This window comes from Mollisia scopiformis (assembly GCF_001500285.1).
Source record: "Mollisia scopiformis unplaced genomic scaffold LY89scaffold_11, whole genome shotgun sequence".
Classification (NCBI taxonomy): domain Eukaryota; kingdom Fungi; phylum Ascomycota; class Leotiomycetes; order Helotiales; family Mollisiaceae; genus Mollisia; species Mollisia scopiformis.
The window spans coordinates 184,924-201,988 of record NW_017263591.1 but is presented as its reverse complement, the minus strand read 5'-3'; the positions used below and the strand labels follow the sequence as shown (position 1 = coordinate 201,988).

General features: G+C 48.6%; 5 protein-coding genes across 5 annotated transcripts; 1 reads left to right on the top strand and 4 right to left on the bottom strand.

Moving 5' to 3' along the window:
* Positions 1-1,427: 1,427 nt before the first annotated feature.
* Positions 1,428-5,822, top strand: LY89DRAFT_733175 (uncharacterized protein; the record flags this gene model as incomplete). The annotated part of the gene is made up of 5 exons (XM_018219768.1): positions 1,428-1,691; positions 1,743-2,839; positions 2,892-4,653; positions 4,699-4,908; positions 4,959-5,822. The coding sequence occupies 5 exons, from the start codon at positions 1,428-1,430 to the stop codon at positions 5,820-5,822; spliced, it is 4,197 nt and encodes a 1,398-aa protein (XP_018071672.1).
* A 501-nt stretch (positions 5,823-6,323) lies between these two features.
* LY89DRAFT_706945 (60S ribosomal protein-like protein L4) lies at positions 6,324-8,067 on the bottom strand. The gene is made up of 4 exons (XM_018217562.1): positions 7,986-8,067; positions 7,750-7,879; positions 7,478-7,628; positions 6,324-7,414 (listed from the first exon to the last, which is right to left on the bottom strand). Exons 1-4 carry the CDS (start codon positions 8,058-8,060, stop codon positions 6,649-6,651), a joined length of 1,122 nt encoding a protein of 373 aa, XP_018071671.1. The 5' UTR covers positions 8,061-8,067; the 3' UTR covers positions 6,324-6,648.
* A 753-nt stretch (positions 8,068-8,820) lies between these two features.
* On the bottom strand, positions 8,821-10,891 carry LY89DRAFT_50810 (uncharacterized protein). Its single transcript, XM_018208051.1, has one exon. The coding sequence runs from the start codon at positions 10,580-10,582 to the stop codon at positions 9,098-9,100; it is 1,485 nt and encodes a 494-aa protein (XP_018071670.1). The 5' UTR covers positions 10,583-10,891; the 3' UTR covers positions 8,821-9,097.
* Positions 10,892-13,106: 2,215 nt separating this feature from the next.
* LY89DRAFT_706944 (GNS1/SUR4 membrane protein) lies at positions 13,107-15,176 on the bottom strand. Its single transcript, XM_018217561.1, has 4 exons — positions 14,301-15,176; positions 14,180-14,249; positions 13,921-14,133; positions 13,107-13,858 (listed from the first exon to the last, which is right to left on the bottom strand). The coding sequence occupies exons 1-4, from the start codon at positions 14,721-14,723 to the stop codon at positions 13,518-13,520; spliced, it is 1,047 nt and encodes a 348-aa protein (XP_018071669.1). The 5' UTR covers positions 14,724-15,176; the 3' UTR covers positions 13,107-13,517.
* Positions 15,177-15,404: 228 nt separating this feature from the next.
* LY89DRAFT_706943 (putative 3-oxoacyl-reductase) lies at positions 15,405-16,682 on the bottom strand (the record flags this gene model as incomplete). The annotated part of the gene is made up of 4 exons (XM_018217560.1): positions 16,327-16,682; positions 15,660-16,206; positions 15,485-15,609; positions 15,405-15,421 (listed from the first exon to the last, which is right to left on the bottom strand). The coding sequence occupies exons 1-4, from the start codon at positions 16,643-16,645 to the stop codon at positions 15,405-15,407; spliced, it is 1,008 nt and encodes a 335-aa protein (XP_018071668.1). The 5' UTR covers positions 16,646-16,682.
* Between the last annotated feature and the right edge of the window lie 383 nt (positions 16,683-17,065).

The window sequence follows — 17,065 nt, the reverse complement described above, 5'->3', positions numbered from 1 at the left end:
ACGTTGCATTTCAATTGCTAAATGATATCTTTATTGCATCAGCAGGTGGGTAGCGGGGAAAGTGCTTAGACTATAGAATTTCAACAAAATGGGAGGGGCGGAGTTCTGTTGACGTGCGTTCTTGTTGCGAGAGAGGAGGTTCCCCGGTGGCGAGTGCTTTGCATTTGCCACTTTTGTACATTTTGCGATCGCAGAGATGTAGTAATCAGAATTTGTAAGGCCCGCTATAGTGTACCCCATGGTCATATGTTACCTTGCCAGAAATATGGAGGCATGTTGCTTTAACTTGAGGAAAGTGCATAGATAGAATTTGTTCCGGTAGTTGAGTTCTACAAAGGGATATAAGATATCTTCTTTTTTTTTCCAAATAAAAATAAACTAAATCGGTGGGCAGGAAACTAATATATAATGAGGGATACATTGTGTTCTATCAATTCGTAATAGATGATGTTGAAATCTTGATCGAGGGTATCAAGTTACTAGAACGACCCAAATACCATCGTAATATGATTGTAATGAAGGTATTGGTACCGTTGCGAAGGACGTCTCCTCTGGAGTTCCGACACCGTCCACTCTCAAATGTTTCTTATAGGAGCTTTTCTGTCTCCTTTAATAATGAAATTGTTGCCAAATAAGTATGATGACCAAATTCGAACATTCTGGAAGTCATTCCTTTGGATATGCCATGCCTCCTTGTACTGATTAGCGGCCAAAGAACTCACTAGGTCTAGACAGTGGCAAGGCTGACGAGATATAAGCTGAACATAGAAAGCCACAAGACTAAAACTTAAATAACGTAAGAGCTTCTTTAAGTGAAGACGAGAGCATATTCGTCAACACACGTCAGTCGTGCCTTCCTTCTGAGGATCGATCCCGCTGCCGAGTTCTGGACTTGAGTCTTCGAAGGTTAAGAATAAAGAAAAAACTTCCTTGACAGCGCTAACTTCGTTAATTCACAAGAATTTATCAGAGAATATTTCTTCCCCTTCGGCAACACTTCTTGATCTCAACATGATACCATGTGATAACCTTTACGCCACTCTTGACTCTTGGTTATCGACTTGAGCGAACAGAACACTGGAGACGCCAATAGTATTGAAATCGATTTCAGCTGAGCTTGATCGGTTTCTGTCACCAGGTACGTACGAATTTCCGTTTCAGCTGTTGAAGCAGAGCATTTGAACCTAGAAGGTCAAAGGCGAGGTTTATCATGTGGAGTGAAATGAGCAAATCGTACGGCAGGCGATGCGCACCGTGGACGACAAAACCCAATCACAACAATAATATTCGAAATGACTTCGGAGGCAAATCCTTCTTTCTTTGTTATTCAATAGAGGGCAAAAGTCCTTGACTGTTACTAGCTACCTCTACCTTCTTTCTCCTTGTTTTCTGACCATGGAAGTGCAGACTTCGAAGCAACCTGCCAAATGGACCCAGCATCGCGGAAACGCGTGAGAGAGTCGACACCTCGAAAAGCTACGCCCAGTCGCACACTTCACAGAGAATCGCGGTCGAGCCCACCACGGCGCAAGAAGCAATCTGGACGACCCAGCGCACAGGAAAAAGACATACTCTGGTCTCTTGGTACGCCTGGCATTCTTGAAGAGAGGCGGAGAGCAAACCGGGTTGAATATCTTTTGAACTGGGAAGGTATTGACTCGAAGACTGGAGAAAGATACTTACCCACCTGGGTATGCAACCCTAGAGGCATTTTGAGGTCTCAAGTTGACAATCAGTTCTAGGGAAAGAAAGAGGACGTCACTGAAGCGGCAATCCAGGAGTGGGAGCAGAGCAAAGCGGAAGCAGCCCAGGCGCACAAGACCGAATCGCATCCCCCAGAATCTCAAGACGGTCAAGAGAGCCAACCCATCCGGACAGCCAAACGTAAGAGAGGAACATCCCAAAGAGAGAGTAGTCTGCAAAACGAATCCGGAATAAAGAAGCAACGGCGAGCTGTAACGAGCGACACCCCGAGATTTCAACCTGCATCTGAGAGACGTGTTAGCAGCGAGATCCCAGATACCTACGAAGAAGCACAATTCAGTTCGCGTGATGGGAGTGGACCAGACGTTCGTGTGGAAATAGTAGTACCAGAAGGATTTGATCGGGACGCATACGCACTCGCTGCTTCTTCCTCTCAGTCCTCGCAAAACTTGAAAACTGCACAAAAGTCCTCGCAATCAGGCGTCTCTCAAGCGGGAAGTCCCTCGCAACCCAGACATCGAAGACCAGACTTTATCTGGGACGAGGACCGAGATAGTGTTGTGTCCGATTCTTGGGAACGGGAAGAGTCAATCCTCTCTAAATCCTTGGATACAGCAACGAAACAGACAGGTTCCTCTGGTCCTAATAGTGCGTCTATCTCGGAAGGGCTATCAAGTCACACTGGCTTGGGGGCTACGCAATCTTCTATTGCTGGAGAACGCTCCGGAAGTGGAAGTGACTATCTTGCTGAACCTCAAACTTTCTTGGCTAGTTCAAGCTATAGAGGTACACAAGCAACGCCTGCCCAGACTGAGGCTACTATTGAAAAATCTCATACAGTCCAACAAACCAGCTTGTGGAGTAACTCGAGCGGAATAGGATCGCAAAGCCTAGAACTGCCTAGCAGACAGATAGATGAGGCAATACCTGCCACGGATTCTTTAACGGACGATCGATTCTATTCCCCAAACTTTCAATCGTCAAACCCTATCGATTCTCAATCCCAACTATCACAGCCATTTGTAACTCAAGTGGTTCCAAGTTCCAGTACATTTGAAACGAATTCGTCAAAATTAAACAGCAGGCGAGATCGTTTTCAAAAGTCTGGCGGTCCTGCAAAATCCCAGTCGCAAAAGTAAGTTTTCAAATCTCGACTTTCTTTGGGACATTTCTGACGTCATAAGTAGTTCTAAGACGACTCAAAGCGACCTGATTCACAGAGAGTCGGAATCAGCAACACTTGCACAAGAGTTTACACCGTTGCAGTCTTTACCCGCTACAGAGCCAGTAGTGTCTAGCTTCGAGGCAGCTTGGCGAGCCGCGAAGGTTAATTCGTTGACACCTCAGGCTGCAGAACCTTTTGAGGCACCGCTTGTGGCATCGCAACTTAACGCTCCATCGTCTCGCGAAATCCCTAGTCAAAGTTTATCATATCGCCGCGAAGCACACTCTGCTGAACACAATTCTACTCACGTCCAATCGAGTCTAGACAATCAGGCTCCACAATCAAAATCTCAATCAAAAACTTCCCAGGAGCAACGCAGTCAATCCAGCCACTTTCCCACTCCACCTGTCGAAGACCTTCTTCCTAGCATTGAACAGACATTATACCAAAGTTCTTCTGCTCCAGCACGACAAGTTACTCCTCCATCATCAGAAATTTTCGGCAACAGCTCACCAATTGGACCTATGTCCGCAAAACCAAGCATGGAGCCGAGTGTAAAGCGCGAGGAATTTGACGCCACAAGGGCGATCAAGGAGAGGATGGCAGCTAAGAGATTAGAAGTTCAGCAAAGACAAGCGGAAAGAGCCATGTCTTCAGGATCCCCATTGCCAGCTGCCTTCCATCCCGAAGCGGTGGAGCTTAGCGCCAGCCTCCCCATTCAGACAAATGCAAAGGAGGAAGATGTGGGTGCCGACCCGCCTCTCAACTCTTTCCCACTTGCTGAACAAGCATCAACAAGTCTGGATGTACTTCCTTCAGCAGTTGGCGAGTTTCTAGTTCCATTGCCGATGGTTTCTTACGTTCGCGACATGTACAATGAAGAACTTCGGGAACACAGGGATTTAACGTCCTTATTCGTGAGAGATGATTTGGAGGTACTTGAAGAGGAACAGGTCAAAGAGATCGATTCTATGTTAGAGAATCTCCGCAGCATTTGCGATCACCAAGATATCTACAATGACGATTTCTCCACGCAGCAGTCCGAGCAAATCTCTCGCATTGAGCACGCCAAGTTCGCCGAGAACTGCAGCACAAAATGCATGTTCTTGGCTGCCCTCTTGGTTCGTCTGAAGGACCGAGATCTGCACATCGTTGTGCTTGCCCGCGCTGGACGTATGTCAGAAATTCTCCAGACTGTTTTTGAACTTCACAATCTCAACTACTGCATTGCAGGTGATGCGCCTTCTAGTGTGCATTCCAGCTCGCTGAGAATCACATTGCATCCTACTAGCGTGAAACAGATCTTGGTTGAGCCAGCGTCCGCTGTCATTGCATTTGACTCTACCTCCAGAGACTGTTCGTTCCTAGGAGAATTGCGATCGAACATGCAGCACTATCTCTCAGGTCTGGCGCCATTACTTTCACTCGTCGTCACACATTCAATTGAACATCTAGAGCGATGTTTCAATGATGACATCGACCCCATCCAAAAGAAAATCAGACTGGTAAAGTGTCTTCGACAATTGGGTGACAGTGTAGGCCAACTCAAAGCTGAACACGAAGATCCTGCTGTTGCTGCAGATGCTGTGGCTGGATATCTCGAACTTGGAGCTATAGCAACTTCGTGGCCATTGCCTCCGATGCCGGAGATCGAGGAGATCGATTTGAGTCCTGAAAGTCCTCATCAAATAGAATTCGAAGTCAGTTTAAATGTTGGTTCGACAACTGATTCACTGAGGATGTCTCCTTCAGACGTTCTACACCCAAGCATAAAGCGCCAATTGGTAAGTTATCTCCATGCTTTGTTGTTTATTTACTGATTATTGAAGGAAAACGAAGATGCCATGGATACCGATTCACCGAAGCGACAAAGAGTCACACCTGTGCCTGTTGAGCTAAACGCAGACATGGATATCTCCCATGTCAGCGAAAGTGTTGTTCAACCTTCGTCTGGCTTACCACAATCCAATTCTGTCCCACTCTCTTCAAACACCAGAGCAGAGGGCGACGCGGACCAGATGTCGTTGCTCCTTCAAAAGGTATTTCCATACTTTCTTTCAAGTTGCCTATCTTGCTCATTCATTCTTAGGTCAAGACTCTCGAGATTCAACTGCGCACCAGAGAAGCCAGCGAGGCACAACTTCGCCGGATTAATATCGATCTTGAGAGTCGTTGCAGCGATTATGAGACTAGTATTAAGCACATTCAGCCAAAGTACCAGGAAGCTCTTAACGATCGAGGTCACTTCGAGCACGGTGCTAAGGAAGCTCTCGTCCGTGAAACCGAAACTCGAAAGCGTCTCGCAACCAAAGAAGCCGAGGTAGAGAAATTAAAGGAGAAGAACGCTGCCATGGCTTTAGAACTCTCAACGGCACAAAAGGCATTAGCCAGCTCAGAAATTCCGGAGGTCGCAGAAATGGCCAAGATGAGAGAAGAAGTCGCAAAGGTCAATACCGAGAACGAACGTCTTCAAAGGCGCCTAGTGAACATGCAGAATGATCTGGAATACATGCGAAGCAATTACCAAAACTCGTCTTCATCCGCCGCCGAGGCCGCATCCGAGCTCCGCGATATCAAGGAAATCAATGTAGGATTGCAAGCCAAGGCAGATGAGAACAGAGTCCGTATCCATGAGATTCAACGCGATGAAGTTGCCTCTATGCATCTGGCAACCATCAAGACCCTCAAGTCGGACGTTGAGAGACTAGAGAAGGAGAATGAGAAGATGAGTGACGAAATCGCGAACATGCCCAAGACCTCTAGACGTCAAAACAAGGGCGGTGGCTCTAATCGTGGAAGTCCCATGCCCATGTCGAGTCCCAAGCGAACTATTGCGAAACCATTCGGTGGAAGTAGATCGGGTAGCCCTGCGGTGGGAGAGCCGCCGTTTGGTGGTCCACTTCTGACTCCTGACGGTATGGCTAGAGGTACCAGATGGGGTCATCTGCAGTGATGAGCATATTTCCACATCGGTGATGGCGATGTTTTTTTCCCTACTGTGAGCGTTGATTTTGCGGTGGGTGCATGGAAGGGAGAAGTGGCAATGCATATTCCTCGGAGTAATATCTAAGGCGGGAGTTCTTTGATGCCAATGAGCTAAGGCTTTGGCTTGCTTGTTCATACTTAACGAACTCTGCTCTTGGGTTGAGGGAGAATGCATGCATGCGTACATAGATATTGAGATTGAGACCAAAAAATGGATACGATGTAGTAAATCTTGTAGTACTTGAGTGATGTGACATGGATGTTTAATAATCTAGAGTGATCTTGGATGGGATTGTGGTTCTCTATTTCAACGCCAGAGTGTTGATTTGTTTACCTTGAGGAAGTCATCACAATAGTAAAGATACAGTCCAAAACGTTTAACAAGATAGAGAGCGAGAACTGCAGTAGCTTGGTCGAAATCAGCCATCAGCTTGCTAGACTGGCCCAAGGTTTAAAACGGTATTACAGTCTGCGAGTAAGAATTTTGGTAGTTACTATTGAGACTACCTTGAGGTTTGAGCGCCAGATCAGGCGTCATTACATAGTAAAATTTACAAGTCAGAAGCACAAACCTTACATCCACTTGTTAAGCAGAAACTTGAAATTGTCATCACAACACACACAGAAAGAGTCCAAGCCATAGGCAACTGTTTTCATTACGCAAAGTAACCAGCTAGCCTTCCTTCATTCATTCAGAATGACACCCATGCATTTTTCTCGCAAGGTCTCATTCCCTCACCCAAACCGCAAAGCCAGCAAGCAAAGATACGCCAGAAAGACAGATAGACCACCCTCTAATCCTCCTTCAACACCTTCGCAAACTGCGTACCAGTAGCTCGCTCCGGCTTGCCCGCTCCCAAACCCTTGGTACCGAGCTTCTCCTTGCTGTAACCGGCCGCGTACGGGTTGAGACGTAGCAGGACTTGCTTGTTGTGCAGGGGGTTCTTCTTCTGGACGCCAGCGCGCTTGGTGCGAGCCTGGCCGATCGCGGCGCGGATCACGGACTGCAGCTCGCTGCTGTTGATCAGGCGGCCGATGTCTGCTTGCTGGACGACCGGGCTAGGGAGCAGGAAGTCCTTCTTGAGCGCCGACGGGACGGTCGTGCTGCCGTAGATGGTGTCGAGGGCCTTGAACGCGGCGGAGGTCCAAATGATGAAGCGTCCGAGGTGGCCGCCGGGAGCGAGCTGCAGGAGATTCAGCGCGAAGACGGACGAGGTCTCGACGCCGGCGATGTTGCGGAAGGCGCGCGAGAGCTCGATGCCGTCGACGGAGGGGTCGTAGACGACGAGGGGGCCTCGGCGTTGCTTGTGGCGGCGGCCGCGGAGCTTGCCCTTTCCGGCGCGCAGCTTGCGGGAGTTCTTGACCTTGTCGACGTCTGCGGAAGCACCGACTGATTTGAGGAGGGCGAGGGCGGCGGATGTCTTGGCGATGGCGGCGGCGTCGAAGACTTTGGAGTCGATGACCAGGGGGACTTCGGGGACGGTGGTGACTTGGTGACCGCGGGCCATGAGGAGGGCTGGGACGGAGGATGCTGCCAGGGCGGAAACGGTTGCATATCGCCTGTAGGAGTTGTGTTAGTTGTTGTTGCTTTGTGAGAGGGGAGGGGAAGAGAGGGATGCTTACTTCTGTCCGAGGTTGATCTTTTGGTGCCACTTTCTCCAGACCTTGGTGGGTGCGAACATACGACCAGATCTGCACATGTTACCGAAAGCAGCTTGACCAGCACGGTGAGTTCCTCCTCCAGAGACACGAGGGATACGGGCAACAGCACGACCTGTAATCATCTTCAATCAGCCAAAGCTCCCTCAAAAACCAATCAATCTCTCCCTAGTACACTCTATCTTGCAGTTCTGGAATCCGCGCCGAATGGCAATATGGTATAAAATTGTGCTCACCAGTTCCCCAGGACTCAGCAGAGGTTTGGTGACCAGCCTTCTCGCTCACGGCATATGGTTGACGCTTGTTCTTGGCCATTCCAGTGTGGACAGTCTGAACGATATCCGGTCGAATGGGCGCAGTGAAGACCTATAATTATTCCCAATCAGCTTTATTCTCCATCTTCCAATTCCCTTCAACAATTGTCCTCCTCAGAAAAGTTCGATGTATCGCGCGAGCGCAGAGCAATTCGTACCTTGGGCAGAGGATGGGTCGCACCGGTGGCCTTGCCATCGGCGGACAAGATGGTGACGGTAGGTCGAGAAGCCATCTTGAGGTCGTTGTTGGGTGTCGGGTTTGGCGTTGATGTATCGTCGTTTTGAGGTCAAAATATTTCGAAAATTAGCTCTGTGTGATATTCGCTTAGCTAAATGTTCGTTGGTGCCTCGCTAAGGCCTGAGGCTGTATTTCTAGCATAAAGGGACTAGCTTTCTTTCACGTGATTAAAGGTCACGAGCTGCAAAATGATCTCGATTCTTCCATTTGCATGAACATTCCTTCAACAAGCAATTCACCAATAAAAACCCATCAAGTATGCCCCTTTCCCATCCCTTCTCTTTCTCCATCAATTCTCTCTACCATCTGTCCTCATTCGCTCCAACTCCCCTCCAACCCACCCAACCAACCTCACAAATCCCACAGCCTCGTACTCCCCTCCCGTCTTCACCAACACCAACACTAACACCCTCACAACAATGAAATAAAATTCTATTCTTGGTATCCTCCAACGGGTACGCACGTACATCCCTCCCATGATCCCCTCCCGTAGCCTCGGGTCGTTTAACTGATCTTCGGTGAGATTTGGATCCTTCCTCTGCTCGGATCTGCGCGCTGAGGTGAGGTGAGAAATAGACGAGCGAGCGAGGAGGGTGGGTCGGTGGGGTAGGTAGGTAGGTAGGTATAGCTACTGCGACGAGGTGAGGTGAGGTGAGGGAGGGGAGCTTCGTCTGATACTTTGGAGGGGAAGGTTTGTGGTTGAGAGGGTCAAGATGTTAGAATTGTAAAGGAGCTTGAGATAATTTGAAGATAGATTTTGAGCATAGAATCTGTATGCATTCATTCCCCCTTTTCCCATCCCATCTAGACTACACCATCTCTCTTTCTCTACCCATCCATTCCATGCATCTCCCATCTTTCCAGCAGACACATATTTCCCAAGGAAATTCATAAATATAAGTAGTAGAGAAAAACACAAATCTCGAATCAGATTCCAAAGAAAATCTCATAAAATGCAAATGGTATCCTCGCGCCCAACCCAAAAAGAACGCCTTCCCAAACTCCATTCAATCAAAACAAATTCAAATCCAATCATTTCGTCTTAACACTCTTCTTCCTCCCTAGCCCTAAACTGAAACTCCTCCTCCCACCAGCCGAAACAGGCGTGGTGCTGGCTGGAATAGGCGGCGGTTTCTGTACCACGGGCGGGATATAAGACGTCGAGGTCGTGGGCGAAGTAAGAACCGGCATCGTTGATGACCTCTTGACTTCTACCACCGGTTCCACCGCCGGGTCTCGCTGCGAGGAAGCAGACGAATAGACGCTGCTTCTCGAGCGAGTTTCTGCGTCGGGTATAGACTCGGAGATTATGCGGGCGAGGTTGTTGCTAGATAGGTTTGAATGTGCGGTCGAAATTCGCTTCTTGTCCGGAGAGATGGAGGCGCTGGAGCTGTTGGTGTAGGCTGTGTACAGCTTGGGCATGCTGGGTTTGCGGGCTTTGGTTAGGGTTTTGCTGAGGCCTCTTTTCCAGGCTGCGGCTGCTATGCTTGTTGGGGTCTTCGGCGTGGTGGGTTGTGTGTCTTCGTTTGAGGCTGTGGTGGAGAAGGGGTCGGAGGTTAGGAATGAGTGGGAGGGTACTGCGGCGGATGCGGAAACTGATTTCTGGAGGGTTGTTTTTGTTGATGTTATTAGGGAGTTTATGTTTAATGCCAATCGACTGGATTTTCGTGGTGGGAGGGAACTGAGGTTTGTGTTCGAAGCATTCGTTGGAGCGGGTTGGTTGTAGGACGAGTTGCTAGTGTGAGAGGACGTTATGCTCGAAATTGACATTCGGCGGATTGAATTGGGGTAGAGCTTCAATGGTGTAGGTCGACGACTAGATTTCGCTGGCGAGGAAGATTGTGTTTGAGTAAGTGCTGTCAGAGCCTCGAGATTCATCGAGTGTCGTTTGGGGATACTACCGTTTCCACGTTCAATGGGGGAGGCATGGTTGGAGGATATGAAGATATCGACAATCTGTGGCTTGCCAACACAGATGAAACTAACCACTCTTGCAGTATCCTCTTGAGATTTCCTTCTTGATCCTCGCGAGAACGATTCTCGACCTTCTTCATTGTCTGCGTCCTCGGCAGAGGGGCTCGCTGTGCCAGAGAGAGATTCGAGGTCATCGTAGTCGTCTGAAAGGCTAGCATCTTCTTCGCTCGAGAGGTATGATTCGTGAGGATCGGACTCTGGGACCATTGATCTGCTATCGGTATCCTTTGCCTCCTTGCCATCCAATGTCTGCAGTTCGAGCATAACGTTCTCTAGTATCTTGGATGCACGTCTTTCGTTCCTCGCCGGGATAGCTGGTGCCCTGACAGCCTTCTTCGGGCGTCCCCTGTGAATAATCGAGCCCTCCATATCGCTATCCAAACACTCGTCCTCTTCGTCGAATTCCTGAAAGTCCTCGTACCCGCTATCCTTATCCTTCTCTTGCCCCTCGTCCTGGTGTTGTTGATGAGAGGAATGAAGAGAGGCAGCCTGGAAATCTTCGACCGTCTCCCTCAAAGGGAGCATCTTGGTTAGAAGTGGCATATTTGCTTTCCCTTTGGCCCTTTATTCCTGAAACAATTGCTCAATCCTTTCGTTTCCCTTGGGTAGGGTCCAGCCGCTTAGCCCCAATAACCCAATAATTTGAGTCCGCCCTGCGTGCGTATATCGAATTTCCGAACACTCACTAACGAGGAATATCAAGGTGAACCTAGGATAAGTCGCGTCGTTGCTGGTGTATGTCTCCTTGTCCTAGAGAAGGACAGAGAAGAACTGTAATTGAAGGGGGGCAAATGGACCAGGGGTGGTTGGTGGAATATAATATATTCACCGCAGACGTGGAGCAGAAATAGATTCCCTTTGATGCGTGGTACGGAACGGTGGAGAGTCTGGTTCAGTGGCCAGGAGGTGGTTGGTTTCAAGTTGATTCCCTCTTTGTACTTTACCGGGCCGGAGTATTTTTTTGGGATAAGTTATGCTATGCGGAACACAACAATCAGTCCGAAGAAAACGTGCGCAAGAGGGCAGCACAACTGACAGAGGGGCCGTTTGTCTTTATGATGGTGCAATAATGGAAGCAGCAAGATGTGATTGAGATGTGCCACAGTTTGAGAGGCACGGTAGGAGAAGGGGAAACGGAGTGATGTGTTGCGCGAGCAGTGTCAAGAAACGAAACCCACCGTTCTTTTGCATGACGGCCTTGTCAAATAGTCGAGGCCAGAGGGCTCGTGGGATGCGCTGCTGCTGTTGGGTACGGACGGTGAGGAGTGTACGTACGGTAAGGAGCAACAGCAGGCTTGCCTTTCCAGATCCATGACCGGCATCCTTTTCTTGTCTTGACTCGCAGCAGCAGCAGCAGCATCATGAATCCAGGATGGCTCCTGACCTCTGGACTGGCGCTGGCATCTGCATCCCCCACCAGCATCGCGCATATCCAAGAATTCAGGTTCGCCACAGAGCTGGCCAGTCAACGGCCACGGCCAGCGAGGCTGTGAAGTTTGCGCCGACCATCCTCCAGTTCGCACCCAATGCGCACCAGCAGAGCCGTGATCGTGGACCAAAGTTAAAACTGGGATGCGCGAAAGGGTTGTGAGATCCGGCGAGGGCATTGGTGGGTTGGTCGTCGTGTCGAACCAGGATCCGGCCGCTGCAGGACGCGTTGGTTGGTCGGTCCCTGGGTTTCTATTCAAGGATGGCTGTGGAGGCTGGCGCCAGCTGGTCTTTGCGTGGTGGTGAAAAAGGATGGATGCGAGGATGTCTCGATGTGTGGGCAAGGGGAAAGGCCCGCGTCGCTTGCTGTTTGGTGGAAGAGCATGAAGATGGATGTCTTTGCCGTTCAGGCTATGTGTGTATTGTGTGCTTGCGTGCTGACGAGTGTTTTACATTGATGGGACGAACGAACCAGCGCTCTCTCTATTTTCTGATACACGCTCATACGAGCCACACAAAAGGCACAAAAGCCCTCTGTGTTCACCGTCTCCAGCTTCTGCTCCAGCTCCAGCTCCAGCTCCAGGCCGCACCGTTCGTCCTCTCGGTCAGCAAGCCGAGCAAGATTTGATGATCATCAGGTCAGGTCCCTTTCCTCGTTTGATCGGCCAGCGAGCCGGTGAACCATCCCCTTCTCTGCTCCACCGCAAGGAACGGTAAGTAGATAAAGGGGAAACACGCCCTCTGGTCTTCTCCGTGTCTGTGTTTCCTTAAACCATCATAACCGCCCTTCCGATCCAAGATCGCGCACAGAAAGGCACACACACAAAACGGTTTCTGAACCACGTCTTGTTGCAGAATCTTACACCAGTGAGCCGTCGTGAGGCAGACACACAGACAGAATCGACCCCTCCATCCTACCTATCCTCGCTCCCTCACATGCTCGCCCCATATCTTAGGCGCGAATGCATCTTCTGTGCGCTGCGGCAGAGAGATCGAGGAAAAAGAAAGTTTAGCGTTGGCTGCTCTTGACAGCTTCTGTGCGTAGTGCCGTGCTGTCGTGAAACCTGGCACTCGAACCTTCATTGGGCCGTCATCGTGCATAAATCTTCAGCTGGTTGTGCGTGCTTGCACAATCTTCACATGTCCTTGTCCTCAAACATTCATTCTAGAACCTTTCGCAAAAACTCAGCTGTCTCAAGCAACATCCCAGGAAATATATAACAAGAATTGTAATAAGATGTCCCGATCGCCCGCTATCTCCAGATCATGGGAACTACGTGATGTCATTGAAGCTTCGAGAAGAAGTAAATAACTTCTGGGCCTTGGTTTGCGATGATGATATAGCGGGGTCAAGTCTTGTTCAAAATCTTGATGTGGTCTTGCCAACTCACCACAAAAAAGGTGTTGCCATAACCAACCCGTTTGCAAGGATATGTTATAACGACTACTGCAAGTATTTGTTTACCGGTTGACGTGCCGCAGGGTGCATCGTGGCAAACGGGCCTGGACAATCATTCTCCTCGGATTCTGGACCTGCGTTTGCGAAGCAGCACAAGACGAGGCTGGCGAGAGGGGCAAAGATGTTGTCATCTGCGGCTGGGCCATGAGATCAGGTGGCAGGGAAGGAAAACAAAAAGGAGGCAATCAGGAACTGTGTCCATTAAGAGCTATCGACACATGTTATTCCCAGCTGAAAAAAGAGACTTTTTCATCACTCGCACGCGCCTAACCGCCATCCCCATCCAGCACCCAAATCCAGCCACATGTTTCTTGATGATGCATGCAATGCGATAATACATAAGGAAATAGTAGGAGAAAAAGAAGCTTCGAAGCTATTTTCCATTGTGTTTGTTGTGCGCAACCCCCTTCGCGTCCCATGCTTGTTGACATTATAAAAGTCTATCTGGAATGACTTTTTTCATGACATTCCGTTTCGGTACATTATACAGAGAAGAGGACTCTATTTCTAAACTGATTCCCGTCGCCCAGGGTCCAAAAATTCGTTCCAATATGTCGGTGCTGCCGATAATTTGTCGAGGTGGTTGGTGATCTATGCCTTGCGCGACCTGGTAGATGCACGACCGTTGCCATTGGGGCTGGAGCTCGACGTCTTGGCATTGCCATTGCTGGCTGCCGCACGAAGAGCAGCGATGTCTGGAATCTGAGCATCCTTCAGAGATCCCAGGGATCGAGCTGCTTTACGTCCAGTAGGCTTCTTTCCATCCTTGCGATATGTTGCAATGTAGAAAGAGATGAAGAGGACGAGGTAAGAGGTGAGAATACCCATGCCAGAGAAGGCGGCAAATTCCTCTCCAGCGCATTTTCCGGCATTTGGCATCCAGGGGAAATAGGTGGAAGTGAAGTAAGTGTAAGATGCGAAGTAAACGAAACCTAGTAAGAATTTGTCAATGCTAACAGCTAAAAGCTAACAGCAAAGGTGGGTTCAGCCTTACCAAGATCAATGACGAATTGGATGATCTGGAGTCGAGTGATCCATTCCTTCCACCAGATGCGGATGCCACGGGCACTCTGAAAGTAGTACCAGTACATGACAACATGTACCATCAAGTTGAGGGTGATGGGAACCCATGACACAGATGTCAATCCAATCAATTGTGTGTAGCAGAGGAGGGCAGTTGCGCCGTGGTGGTAGCAGTGGAGGAAGGCTAAGAGGTTAGCAGATATGTCAAGCGGATCCGAGAGCGTGCATACTCAAAGGCTTCTTCTTCAAGACCAAGAAGACGGTATCGATCAACTCGAGGTATTTCGTGAGGTAGTTCAACTATAACCAGTCAGTAATTGCGGTTTCGGCCTGATGACAAGTAATACGTACGTAGTATAGAATGACCAAAGGTGGAGTCCAACCTCCTTTAACATCGCAAATAGCATAGAAAATGCCATGATTGTAGACCGTAGGGATCAATTGCTCAAGGAAGAGAGCTAATAAAGTACCACTGATAGCGGTAAGGTAGAAGTTGTGGATCATGAAGAGGCCATTCAGCTTGAATGCTGGTCGATTTCGCATTAACTCCCTGCCTCCCAGAATTACAATGTAATATGCAAGAATCATCAACGAGCTTTGCTTCAATGTCGACATAGGGGTTACGCGTGGTTGGAAGTCGAAATCCTGAGGGTGGTATCCCATGAGGGCTCTGAAGGCTTGATCGAAGATGGGCCATAGTTGGATGCCAAATGGCCGCTCAATACTTGGCAACGGCAATGCCGCAAGGATATCAGAAGGGGCTTTCGACATCATGGAGATTCAATTGCTCTCCTGGGTGTCCGCGAAGGAGGAAGAGAGGATGCGACTAAAGGTAACTGCGCTTCGGTGATTTCGGAAGGAGGAAATGTATCTACAACGCGACTAATAAACGGTCCGCGGTGACAACACGTCGCTGCTCTTCAACAACAAAGTTGAGCAGCCAACAAAACAATTAAAGGAAGAAGAAAATGTTCTAGAATCGAAAGCTGGTACAAGGAGTGACTAGAAGATGCGACCGAAGATCACAGACGCAGACGTAGAGAGACGTGTGATGAAGTCGTAAAAAAATTGGAAAGGGGCCCCGACCAGGGCCTTCCGAAATTGGCTTGGGTCTTCTTTCCAAGTCCTGCAGCCTAGCACCTCGGCACGAGCATAGACGAGCACGTGCGATGTCTCGAGCCGCAGTATCAGGGGTAAAGGTACGAGAAGGATCCTTTTCCGTTCTTGTTTCTGGAGCCTCCTTTCATGTGAATGAATGCATGCTTTCTTGATGATATCGGCTTTATCTTGTTTTGCTTTTGCTTCTGATTGGGACCTTTGAAGCCGCTGTCAACCGGCCGGCCGGGCGTTTACTTATGGATCACACGAGCAAAATGTAATTTTCCTCTTCCCATCAATAGTCTAAATTGGCATGCAGTTCATGATCTCGTATATTAAAAAGTACAATAGTCATGCCTAGTCTCCCATGGTGTCTAAGATTTCAGTAATATTTAAAGTAAGATTACCTGTTCAAATCCAAGTTTCAATCAATTAACCAACGTTCCGAAGCATTTCTTCCAGTTTGCTCTGTGGAACATGACTTTCCAGCATGACTGCCGTCTCATCCCAAAGCCGTTTCTGAATCTTTTCTCCCTCTTTGCTTCGAACAAAAGCGGACATACTGAGGAATGTCAGCTTCACGAATATTCTTTCACCTCAAGTTGACCCTACTTCGTGACTTTTGCCTCACTCAAATACTTCCCATGAGTATTTTCTCCTTTCACCACGGCAGCATCAATGAGCAACCGTCCACCTTCCTCTGGCGTCCTACCCACGACACGGTCGAAAGTCTGAATAAATTTGTTTCCGTCCCTATGCAGTCCCGTATCGACAGATCCAGGGTTGATGAGGTTAATCGTAACCGCTTCGCTGGGCACTCGAGAAGCCAGCTCTCGAATCCACATCAGACTAACAAGTTTGCTGACACTGTATCGATCCATAGAATCGCTAAAGAACTGCTTGTCATTCAGCCGATCCAGGATCTTCTCTGCTTTTTGTTCCTTGAACGGAGTCCACATATGTACTTCTGAAGATGTGATTGTCAATCTAGCCGGATGCCCAGATTCCTGAGAGGTCTTGCGTAGAACGGGCAACAGAAGGAGCGATAGAAGTGCTGTTGAGAGGTGGTTAACTTGTAGAGAGGACTCGATGCCAGATGACTCGGAAACTGTCCACTCAAACTTGAAGACCCCAGCGTTAAGCATTGCGATGTTTAGAACTAGAAGACATTATTAGGTCAGTTTTCAGGAGCAGATTAAACACTGCTGATGGACTTCTTCATGCTCAATTCAGTAAATATGGAGTGAGATTTCAATCACAACGCCAAAACAGCACTTACAAGGTAACGCTGAAGCACGTTCTCCAAACGCAAGGACAGACTCGAAAGATTCCATATCTAGGATCCATATCTCAACTTGGGTACTAGACCCTGGATTCGTGCTTAGAATATCTTTCTTTGCTGCTTCACCCTTGCAGGATGATCGGACTGCTAGAATGAGTGTTTTTGCTTTCATTCTAACACATTGACGGGCAGCCTCGAGTCCTATGCCAGAGTTTGCACCAGTGATGATGATGGTCTGGTCTTCGAGATTGGTATCGGATGGAATTTGAGAAGGATGAACAAAGACTTGACGAAATAGGTAACCAACGAAAGTCATGATGGAACGAGCCCTTTTGAAGTAGGAGAGAAAGCAGAAATGGGCACAAGAATAGAAGCTGAAAATAAAACCACTCGAATTTATATATCGCAATATTACATTTGCAGATGCCGATTGGTATTCATCAAACTTATAGTCGGCATAACTTCCCAAGAGAAATTGAAGGGCTCAATGTGAGGCTCTCCATGAGTTCGGAGGAACCTTTAGCCCGGTTCAAGGGCTCGTGTCGGGGTTTGCAGTCTTAAATCCTCTGCGATCATAGTATGACTAAACCGAAGTCATCAAATCCTAGAACTCAAAGAGTATAGAATTCCGTACATGTATGCGGGAGATGTAGGATTCTTCGAGCTGCATATCTCATGATGTCGGTATTATGAGGGATCAATTTTCGAGGTGGTGTGAAGGAGAGACATTCGCTGG

Coding starts and splice junctions, on each gene's coding strand:
- LY89DRAFT_50810 (XM_018208051.1), bottom strand. CDS start 10,582: ATGCCACTTCTAACCAAGATGCTCCCTTTGAGGGAGACGGTCGAAGAT.
- LY89DRAFT_706944 (XM_018217561.1), bottom strand. CDS start 14,723: ATGATGTCGAAAGCCCCTTCTGATATCCTTGCGGCATTGCCGTTGCCA. Junction 14,250..14,300: donor CTTTGGTCATTCTATACTAC/GTACGTATTACT, acceptor GACTGGTTATAG/TTGAACTACCTCACGAAATA. Junction 13,859..13,920: donor CCAATTCGTCATTGATCTTG/GTAAGGCTGAAC, acceptor AATTCTTACTAG/GTTTCGTTTACTTCGCATCT.
- LY89DRAFT_706945 (XM_018217562.1), bottom strand. CDS start 8,060: ATGGCTTCTCGACCTACCGTCACCATCTTGTCCGCCGATGGCAAGGCC. Junction 7,629..7,749: donor TGCTGAGTCCTGGGGAACTG/GTGAGCACAATT, acceptor AGATGATTACAG/GTCGTGCTGTTGCCCGTATC. Junction 7,415..7,477: donor AAGATCAACCTCGGACAGAA/GTAAGCATCCCT, acceptor CAACTCCTACAG/GCGATATGCAACCGTTTCCG.